The sequence below is a fragment of the Larimichthys crocea genome, chromosome XV (genome assembly GCF_000972845.2).
Source record: "Larimichthys crocea isolate SSNF chromosome XV, L_crocea_2.0, whole genome shotgun sequence".
NCBI classification, from domain to species: domain Eukaryota; kingdom Metazoa; phylum Chordata; class Actinopteri; family Sciaenidae; genus Larimichthys; species Larimichthys crocea.
In genome coordinates this window covers 9,892,146-9,903,370 of record NC_040025.1, presented here as the reverse complement: position 1 = coordinate 9,903,370, position 11,225 = coordinate 9,892,146, and the positions used below count along the sequence as shown (strand labels likewise).

At 38.2% G+C, this 11,225-nt stretch overlaps 1 protein-coding gene across 2 annotated transcripts; it reads right to left on the bottom strand.

Moving 5' to 3' along the window:
* Positions 1–1,206: 1,206 nt before the first annotated feature.
* Positions 1,207–10,095, bottom strand: slc13a3 (solute carrier family 13 member 3). Of its 2 annotated transcripts, none has more exons than XM_010732050.2 (13): positions 9,658–10,095; positions 7,116–7,381; positions 6,558–6,736; positions 5,752–5,821; positions 5,344–5,523; positions 5,141–5,266; positions 4,854–4,946; positions 4,674–4,778; positions 4,481–4,578; positions 3,160–3,272; positions 2,751–2,912; positions 2,024–2,161; positions 1,207–1,940 (listed from the first exon to the last, which is right to left on the bottom strand). In XM_010732050.2, exons 1-13 carry the CDS (start codon positions 9,763–9,765, stop codon positions 1,758–1,760), a joined length of 1,821 nt encoding a protein of 606 aa, XP_010730352.2. In that variant the 5' UTR covers positions 9,766–10,095; the 3' UTR covers positions 1,207–1,757. The 2 variants fall into 2 exon arrangements, with proteins under 2 accessions (XP_010730352.2, XP_019131651.1); XM_019276106.1 differs by having other exon boundaries at positions 7,116–7,329; positions 9,658–9,724.
* Between the last annotated feature and the right edge of the window lie 1,130 nt (positions 10,096–11,225).

Sequence of the window (11,225 nt, the reverse complement as noted above, 5' to 3'; positions counted from 1 at the left end):
AAAGAAAAAAAAAATGCAGCACTTGCAACAACATCCTGTTGCACACGTTAGGACCTGAGCTTCTTCAAGAAGAAGGCTCTGTTCCTTCCTGTAGACCGCCTCAGTGTTGCACTTCCAGTTCAGTCTGTTGTCCAAGTGCACAACCAACTACCTTTGGCACCGGGTGGTTGAAATCTTTAAAGATTTTCAGCCTCATTTTGCAGCTTCTGATATTAATGTCTTTGTAGACATGGTAGGGCCACATTCAGCTGATGTTTCTTGGTGCTGTTTTTATATTTACAGGCAACATGTGCAACTTATTCCCCTCTCTCTGTTTTAGAGACACGGCTTTGGTTTTTGGGAGCAGTTAGAGCTTAACAAATATGTTTTTACTGGATTAGTTACTGTTGTACATCCTAGTGATGTGATGTTAATGTTTGACTGGTGGTAGTTTGTTTCTTCCTGACGTGAGGGACGATTATTTGACATATTATACTTGGTTTCCTTTATTTTACAGCTCTGATATTGTCATCGCTATCATTGAATTTGTTAGCCAGCATTTCCAAGTCCAGTCTGACAACTGCTTCAAGTAAAGTTTGAAAGGCAATCTGCTCTGCTCAACCTTTATTAAAAGTGTGTTTAGATCACTGTGCAGCTGTAAACCTCTCTTCATAACACACACACTTTATCAGTCTTTATCTGGGTTGTTTGAAATCATTTTTTGGATTTAATGTATTCTAGTTATGATCGAGTCTGTGTCAGTTTTTCCTAATCTGTCTTTGGATCCTTTGCTTGTGCTGTGCAGACAGTCGGGTACATCCTGTCCCCGTCTGGGTGGTTTCAGTTGGATATTTTATAGTTTTGCGTTCAAACTCCACGGGGACCTTTTGCACTGACCCTGCTAACACTCAGTAACTATCACAGACTTGCACAAATTAACCATTGATGTCCGGCCTTGTGGCTTCAGACAGTTTTACTACACCAAACAAACATTGTAAGGAATTTACAGCTGCGTGCTCTCTGGCTCTGTCTGTGTGAGAGCGGAGGCCAAAATGTGTTAAATATGTGTGAATCCTGCAGCAGCACAGCACAGACGCGTGTTTACGCTCCTGAGATTTACGTTCTATTAAACTGCTACTAAACTTAAGCAGCTACAAATAAGTTGTGGAATAAGTCTTAATAAGCAACTTAATTATCATAATACAAACAATTTATTTGTAACAGCAGTCATTTGGATTCAAATCACATTGTAACAAAATATACACATTCATTCGTGAGGATTCACACTCTGATGTGGAAAAGATTTAAAATATTGTTTTTGTGCTCTCACTTTCACAGCTAAACATCTGTTATATAAACAAGTAACATGATCTCTTAATGATTTATAACCAAATATATATATATATATATTATTCACAGAGGTCTCTCTCATTCTTCCAGCAGAGGTCAGCCTAGTAGCATCAATACAACAAAAACTCTGTAGCTCTCTGGCTGTTGTCGGTGAGGTCACATCCAGTTTAAAGTCGAGAGGGTAGAATAATGGCGTTTAAAACTAACAGTTCACAGCATGAAATCTTGACGCTTCAGAGCCTTCAAGATACTCAAGGATAATAAACGTATTAAATTCATCATAACACGTAACAGGTGAAGCTCCCAGAGCATTCTCAGTGACACACAGTAGACGTCTACAGACAAACTTTTGTCCCTGTTTAGTGTTTTAAATCTTTGTACAATCTTCTGGTACTTCCTCTACACTCACGGCGAGATCAAGTGAGCGATCAGAGAGTAGCATTGAGTGAGTGGACAGCTGACAGATGCACATCAGTAACAACAGCAGACTTGTTGATGGGATGAGCCCATTCTGGATACGTGCTCAAGTCAAACATGGCCATGCCCCACGTGTTCATGGCCAGAGAGACCGAGAGGATGCCCAGGATGTTCATGACGAAGCCTGTTTTCACCTGAGAGAAAGGAAACACAAAGACATGAGAGACGAAAGGTAAACTAAATGTTTTAGTGTGAAGAGCTGATGTGAGTTTCTCACCATGTCTTTGACCATGAGATGTCCGGAAGCAAAGGCGATGGAGTTGGGCGGTGTGGACACTGGAAGCATGAAGGCAAACGAACATCCGACTGTTGCAGGTATCATGAAGTACAGAGGGTTCACAGAGATGTGAATAGCCTACAGAGACAAAGACCAGCACATTTTTAGTGCCACTGTTACCAACATATTTTGTATGGACAGACATCGTTTAAACCCACAAACCTTATATTATAACCAAGATCTAAAGGTGTCCATAGATACAGCCATAAAAAAACAGCCTGTTTGAGTGCAATATGTGTGTTGCTTCACTATGTGTCCAGTGTGTCACTTCGAGGTTATCATTTAAGTTGTATTACATCTTTAAATGCTCCTACGACCTGATCAATGCTGACCTAAGGAAAAAGTTTGGGGACCACGGCTGTAAATGATTCTCTGAGTCGGCTCCATAACAAAGTACAAAAGCCCATTTAATGATTATTGACAACAGCAGTTAATGCCGAACAGGCTACAGACATAAAAACCTTTATTGTAAGAATTTAACAAGCCAACTAAGCCTTTGACAAACTCAGGGTGAGGTCAGCAAAAATGTTTTGAGTTCATGAGTTTCCACTGCTCTGTCTTGTAACTGAGTCTTCCAGTTTGTCGACCCGACTGTCATCGGCGTGTCACACCGTGTACTGACAGCTTAACAGTCAAACCCACTATATACATCTTTAAGTTGTCTTACCAGTTCAGCAATGACAGGTAAAAATATGATAATTGTGGCAGTGTTGCTGGCGAACTCAGTGAAACAGGCCAGGAAAGCAGTGATCAACATCACAGCTGCAGCAGGAGGGACCTCGGCCAAAGGCTGGAGGTGGCCTCCGATCCAGGAGGCGAGTCCAGACTCCTGCCAAACGCCACAAGATCGGGGTTACGGGTCAAAAGATCAAATTACAACATAATAAACCAGTGGAGAACAGAACCAAACAGAGCAGAGCAGCACAGAAGAGAGGAGAGATAATAAAAATGATGACATGTAAACCTTTAGTTTAGTTTACAGTCGCAGATCTTGAAATCAGCCGAGACGAGAACTCCAGGTAGTCATTGCAACTTTTTGTACGTTTAACCTTAATCAGTGTGCACGGCTTGATTACCTCACAAGCTTTAGCCATAGCAAAGCCGCCTCCGAGAAGCAGAATAATATTCCAGGGAACAGAGTCCTGAGCTTTCTTCCATGATAGGAGAGGGACGTAAGGAGTGTTTGAAGCTGAGGAGACATGGAGGGAAACACTCAGTAAAGAACTTCCATTCAAGATTTTGATTATTATTATGAAATAAGACATGATTTTATGATTTCATGATATGAGAGTTGTGGTATCACAGCACTTAGAATAGAAAATATTTAGTCAGAAGGCAGTGCAAGTAGTTCAGTTAAACTTCTTGGTAGTTTTAGTTTAATACAAACAATGTATCGTTTGCATCCTGCATGTACAGTGCGTGCATTTAACAGAACAGCCAAGTGTTTACTCATGGTGGGAATTGTTGTGACTCTGTTAATGATACTATAAAGGGTATATACAGGTCTAGATCTGCTCTGTGTGGAAAGTGTCATGAGAAAACGTCTGTTATGATTTGGCACTACGTAAATAAATTAAAAACTGAATAACAGAAATATGAGCAAGAACTCAAAGATCTAAAAGAGACTCTCACTCTTTTTTAATCCAAGTGATTTTAAATCATTTTAAACAACAATAAAAGCCTCAAATCCAGAGTTTAATGCTGTTTGTACTTTATTCTCTTATGCTGATTTTAATGTTTTGTTGAGATGAAGACAATTTTAAAGATCTATTCTATTCTATTCTATTCTAAAATTTGACCTTTATGATGAAAGAGGTCAAAGGAACTCGATGGTTTGCTTTCTTTTCTCTTTTGCTTGCGTGCAGCGCTTTATTTGACCAGCTGAACATAGTATCCACAATCACACACACGTGTCTCCAACACACACACACACAAAACACGTGCGTACAGTTTGCGCACACACACACACACACACACACACACACACACACACACACAAAAACAAAAGTGTGACAGCATAGTTTGGAGAGATTATGATAATCACAGACTCAGACTCTCTAATCTACATTATTAACATTCCTCGTCCTTATTTTCAGCTTTATCCGATAGCTGTGCTCGAGGCAGGCACAGTCTTTGAATCTATCACAAATATTGAATCATCAATATTAACTAAGACAGCAGCCCCACAAGCCGCGAACAGGTCACTTCTATTTGTTATATCTCTTTAATGGATGATATACTCACTTTGTTCCTTTGTTAGACACAAATCAATCAATCAGTCAAATCTAATCAAAGTTGTTTATTTATACGGTAACTTAAATTATAAATCATAGATTAGATTAGATCAGATCAGAGTACTATGTCTAGTAAATTAAGGTTGTCTGAGAGGTTACAAACCTTTAGGGTCAAACCACCAGCTCAGAGAAGGTTTCTGCGAGGGGAAGAAGAACAATATAGACACAATGATCACACCAGTGACTGCGTCTGAGACGTACCTGCAAAATAAGAGAAAGGATGAGTTAACAGAGACTAATCTACTGAATATGTTTTAGGTTTTATATCAAGCACTTCGCATTTCATTAAATCTTACCCTTTTTTGAAAAATGCAGACCAGCCGGTGACAAATTTGGGATCTCGCGTGAACAGGAGAACGGCAAACAGTATAAAAAAGAAAGAGATCGATCCCTCCGCGAAGCTGAAATTGAGCATAAAAGAATGCACTTGTTCACCTCGTTTCGCATGAGATTTGAAAGCATACACGAGTCCTCACTTTATGGGCCCTAGTTTCCTGTAATCCTCCTCGATTAGAGCCTTCGCTCTGGCCTCCGCCTGGGCTCTTTGATCGTTTCTCTTGAAGCACAATCTGGATAAAATAAAAACACACGGTGTGACACATATTCCAAGAAAAGGAAATGGGATTACTCCAGTTGCACAAAGAAAACAAAAGTGGTGATTCTGATTGCACCCCTAACAGAATTAACTGGACTTTATTGTCTTTGCAGGGTGCTGCAGCTATCAGTGGTAGAAATATCAAGTAAATGTCTGACACCACATTACCGTGTGTTCAATCCTCCGTAGAGAAACGCAATCCAAATCCATCCCAAAAACAGGAAGAGGCACATCAGCGGGAAAGCGAACGCAAACCAAGAGCCAAAGTTGATCAGGTCACAGTCTGGAAAGTAGCTGTGAAGTAAAGAAATGGTCTTTAAACTGCAGGGAAGTGTTTTATGACATAAAGTCGCTGTTTAATAGCAACTTACCTCTTCAGCTGTCCAATCAGGATGAGGTTGGGCGCCGTGCCTGTCAGCGTGGCGGTCCCTCCGATACTGGCTGCATAAGGAATACAGATCAAGAATCCTTTCCACACCTTCATCTGATACTGCGACTCCAGTTGGATCTCCTCAGGTGTCCTTGGATCGCTCTGCTCCATCCCATCCGTCCTTTGTAAGATTTAAGAGACATTACTACCTTAAATGAATGAGTTTGGAGATTACTGTCCTCAACATGATAAAAACACTACATGAAATACATGAAAGGATTGATGCCATCCTCATGTCTATGTCAGGTGGTTATCTTAGCTTAGCACAAAGACTGAAAACAGGGATACACCATTTGAGTTAGATATTGGAGAATGTGTTGGGTTACAGTGATCACAGCGTTCTTCTTACTCGTCTATTGACAGTATTTGTTTTTCCGAGGGCACTGAGGGCAGTGAATGCAGCTTTACAGTAGACTGACCTGAAATAAAGCAAAGTCATTGAGTTCGTGTCATTTTCACATGCAACCATGACAAGTCAAATCGTGAGTTTTAGCTCTGCAGGAGTTTTTTTTGTTGTTGATATATTTAGTATAAGACTGTAAGTCAATCCAGCGTCAATCAATGACCACTTGAATATTGACTAACTTTGTATTCGAGGACTCTGTGTATTGGAAAAACTGTACAGGGTTCACATGTTAGATTACATATTATAAATCTCATGCAGACAAGGTTAAAACATTACACGTGGTGTTGTGCAAGGTGTGAACCCTTGACAGTAATATCACATTTGGGGACAGTGGGAAAAAAACAAACTGTGAACACAACATCGTCACCTTATAAAGTTAATATGGCAAATCTTTAACAAACAGCTGCTTATTTACACATCCTGCAGATACGGAGCAGCATCATCATTCATGTGGAGTTGTGTTTCTGTTCACGTGATAAAAGTTAGTCCAACATTTACTTCATTTAGCTCTGTTTTTGGTCTCCGCCATCTCCTGAAAAGCTCTTTCACGGCTGAATACTCCACGATGTTCACCAGCTAGTTGCTATATGTGTCTGTGAGTTTATCTGGGCTTTTTGTTGCTGAAAACAGCTGCCGAAACCAAAACAATGAGCTGAAAGACACTAAAATCTTTCACATTACTTATGGTATTTTCATCCATTTTTAAACCAAGCAGCTTTAAGTATACTTGTATACAGCACACAGTGTACCGTTTATTATATCACCCTCAGGATCATCTGCTGACTTGCACTTCTTTTTTAGGGTCTCCAGATCTCCGAACAGACTCTCCAGGATGGCGTTAGCAATCGGGAGCATCATGGCCGTTGTGGCGGTGTTGCTGAGCCACATGGACAGGAAGGACGAGGTCATCATCATTCCCATTATGAGCCTAGAAGAGTAAAATAATTTAGTCCACAATCTGAAATCAGCAACATGAAACGTTATCATGGCTGCTGGGATTTTCAGACATCCTTGTCATATCTGTGGCTCTCAGGCCCAACCTCAAAATGGGTTACCAATACATACTTTTATAGAGAGGCTATAATTAGGTTATAAAAAGACACTGCATGTTTTAGCAAATGTTACACAAACAGGACATATGCTTGACCCTGTGTAACCCCCATATGTGGCATGCTAGAATAAGTTGTATTTTTAATAGTTTTTGACGCAGAGGAATAAGATTCGTAGATTCCTGTTCGTAGTATTAATTCTTGTGGAAAAGAAGAAAAATATAGAATATAACCAGACTTATTCTTTAGTTTTCTCACCATGCTGGTTTCACTCCGACAATGGTAAGGACCTTCAGGGCTATTCTGCGATGCAGCCCCCATTCCTCGATGGACGAGGCCATGACGAGACCGCTCAGGAAGAGAAAATTGGTTTCCAGGAAATACTGAGGACATACTTTCTTGGATGGGAGAATTCCCAGTGTTGGGAAGAGGCAGACTGGAAGCATCGCAGTGACAGCCAGAGGAAGGGCCTCTGTGCACCAAAACATAGCCATCAGCACCACCACATAAAGACATTTTCCCTCCTAAAAGATAAGCAACATGCGGTCGTTAACGTTCAGCAAACTTTTAACACAAGAAAAATATTTTACAGGAAGGAAAGTGGAAGGAAATAATTACGTTTCACAGGAGATGGATTACACAGGTTTATTTGGGAATGTCAGCAAAATAAAATGAGTGGGTGTTATGTGGTTATGTTCATGCATCCATGAGTTGATCTGTATTGATCTCTTATACATTATTGGCTGGCTCAATAGTAACATAATAAATGATATCACATAATCTAACGAATCTTTTAGATATTTATTATTATTTATATTTATTTATTGATCAACTGAATAATTGTTTAGCCTATAAAAGGTAAAACATTTTTGAAAATATATTCAATTAACAATGAATTAAACAGCTCCTTCAGCATCAGACTGCAACTCCCAACTCATTCTGACTTAGCTCATAAGAAGCTGGAGAATGTTTGACATTTATTTTTTCTATTTGTACTTGAAATAAAATGCTGAAACAATTAATTATTTTCTGTTGATCTAATAATCAATTATTAGATTAATCGACTAATCGGCTCAGCTCTAAAAGTTCCTTAATCTAACATTACAATGTTAATTAAACAAAAATTTGAATTTAATTTGTTTAGTCAGTCTTAGAAAGACTAAATTAATGTGGTGATTAATAAAGACAAATACTGTCATGACTGACCGAACTTCTCACTGCTGACATTTCATTCAGAGCTCCAAACATTTCAACTTGTTAAGTGAGAAGAGGTTTCGACTGCAGCTGCAACTTTATTTATAACATATTTTTTATATGTAGTGGCAAGTTGCTTTACAAAGATTCAATTAAGAAAAAGAAGATTTACAAAAACATTTTTTTAAAGAACTTGTTTAACTTAAACTAAAATCTCCCATGAACAGCGTGGGTTTAAAGCTTGATTCAAACGTTTCGAGGCTATACTTGAAGAAGATAAAGATCAACAGGGAGTTTGTTTCAGAGATGTTTGATGACTTATTGTTTCAACAAGTTCACTAGCACTAACCAGCCCACTCCCACCTGACCTGAGGGGTCAGACAGGATGACATGTCTGTGAAGTATTTGGTCCAACTCCATGGACTGATTTATAAACAAGCAACGTTGCCTTATATCCAGTTATATCCCGTTATATCCCGTTATATTCAGTTATATCCAGTTATATCCCGTTATATCCAGTTATATCCCGTTATATTCAGTTATATCCCGTTATATTCAGTTATATTCAATTATATTCAGTTATATCCGGTTATATTCAGTTATATCCTGTTCTATTCAGTTCTGTAGCTGAGAGGATGCCAGATCTTTCTGCAGCTACATTTGGAATAAGCTGAAGCTTTTTATTTATTATTATTTTATTTCTGGGGGAGCAGGTGTCAGAATTAGGAACAGGTTTATTGTCTTTCACATACAAGGAATCTGTCTTGGTGTATGGTGCATAACAAACAATAAAGTACTAGAGGATATAAATATATGTACAATATATAAAGTTTAGCATTCACTAGGTACAAACTTTTAAAAAAACATGTGAGTTACACCCTGAAGTAGTTCTTCATGATGATGTCATGGGGGTCGGTTCTGCAAGGAACTTTTGACCTGTTGGTTCTTCGAAGAATTTAATATCAAGTTCCTACTAATCAATAGGTCAGGCATGTAGCAGCCGTAGGTTAAAGACACATACTTCATATTCACAAGAAAAAAGCTGTTCAAACTGTTAAACATTAAACGTTCTTCAAAGCACCAAACATGCTCTTTTATTTTGCTCCCAAATGACCTCAAACGACCTAAAAATACAGGTTTAAAGGATTAAGAGAGTGTGAACTCAATGTGCTTTAGGACTTATTATTAGTGTAAGTATACAGAATATTTACATGTACAAGATATGCTTTAAGACATAGTAATCCACCCTGCTAAAAAATAAAAGCATACATGAGTTTTTCCAGGCTGTATTATAAGACACAAAAAATGTGATTTTCTTACTGCTATTATGGAGTTATTTACACAAAAATCACTAGAACACTAGAACATAAATATTTGGGAAGTTTAATTCAGTTTAATTGTTACAAATGTGCAGATGTAGACATCCATTTTGATTGGTTCTCATATTATGCGTATAAAAAAAAGCTCAACTCTCGCCTTTCATAATAAAGTGTGATATATAATAATTGATCACAAATCATTTTTTTTTCTGACATATTATGTAACGAAGTAAACATGCATTACATTTGTTAGAGTTATTCATAATACAGACGTGAAAGTCACTCACCTTCTCCGGTAGAGCAAACAGTAAAGGTAGAAACACCAGAGGAGTGATGAGGAGAACCAGCTGTTTGTGGACGCTCCACAGCTTCTTGGACACAACAGATATTTTCATCTCCAAAGATCTGCTCCGGGTATTTTTGTTTGGTTTTTTGAAGGTGAAAGGAAATTTCCAGACTGGCTGAGAGAGACCCAGTAATGACACACTGTGAAGCCTCAGGTCGAGTATAGAGAAGATTAACTAGACGTCCAGGCACATTTTAACTGCAAGGTGGCAGCAAATGACTTGACCGTCAGGTTTCCCATCAGTAGGCCTCTCCCACATTGGCTTCACCATGGGGAGTGATGCTATGGTGGCCCCAAGGGCTCAACACTGCAACTCCAGAAAACACAAGCAAAATTAAAGAAAACATCCTCATCAATCTGACACCTGTAAATACAGAAAATAAAGTGTGTGAAGTGTTAAAAAACTGATAAATAAAACACATGCGGTGACGTTACAAAGGTCTTAGAATGCAAATAAAAAAGTTAAACATTAACTAAAAGTTGCACAGTGATAACATATCAACTAATATTTATAATTCAGACTTCTAGTTTAACCCATTAGCATTCTAACATTTGCTAATCAGCACTAAACTCCAACTACAACCAAATTGAATCTACAGTTCATCCTCTGGGAACCACGACTTTACTAAAAACTTGAACAACAACCAAGGCCCATTTGGTATTTGATCATAAATAAAAGTTTAGAAGAAATTATAATTTTGATCTGATGGTGGTGCAAAGTGAAAAGCTAAGAAGAGTTATTTACAGTTCTTCCTCTGGGAACCATGAACAAACTTTGGTGCTAATCCTAATCCAAAACATCCATCCAGTAAGTAAGATATTTTACAAGATTAGTGAAAACCTTGAATTTATAGTGACGCTTGGGGTCAGGTGATTTAAAGATTTAAAGGAGATTTGAGTCGTACTTTGGACATCCCTGATCTAATAATTTGAGCTACACATAACCATTTTCTCTAATGAAGACATCAAGTATACTTGACCAACAGTGTTTTACAGGAGGATGCTTGTGAACAGCTGTTCTATTGACACTTTTCTTTTTTTGTGTTTTCAATTTAATCTTCAGTCAATGAACTCAAACCTTTTGTTTTAAGTTTTACTCCAGCAATCAACCACGTACAGAACTTTTTAGTATTCAGTGATTGTCATACTAACTGCAAACAGCGAAGCTGGTTGACATTTTTACACGTTTTTCCAGAGTAGAGTTGTTGTTTGAAACATGTAGCAACAACAGGAGACTATCTGTGTCAGACGTGTTCTCGCATGTTAACTGAACTTTATAAGAAATTATTTAATGCCAGTATATAAAAAAAAGAGGCATTCTTCTTCACAATCACAAGCTTTGCATGTAAAACAGAACTTGTAAACAACTGACGTATCAACAAAGCCTAACATGTTGGAAAGGCTGTTGATATATAGATTAATACATGTTTATATGAACTCTTACACTGTATAAAGGATGTATAATATAGAAATGTATATCAAGTGGTTGAATTTAGGTCAGGATGATCT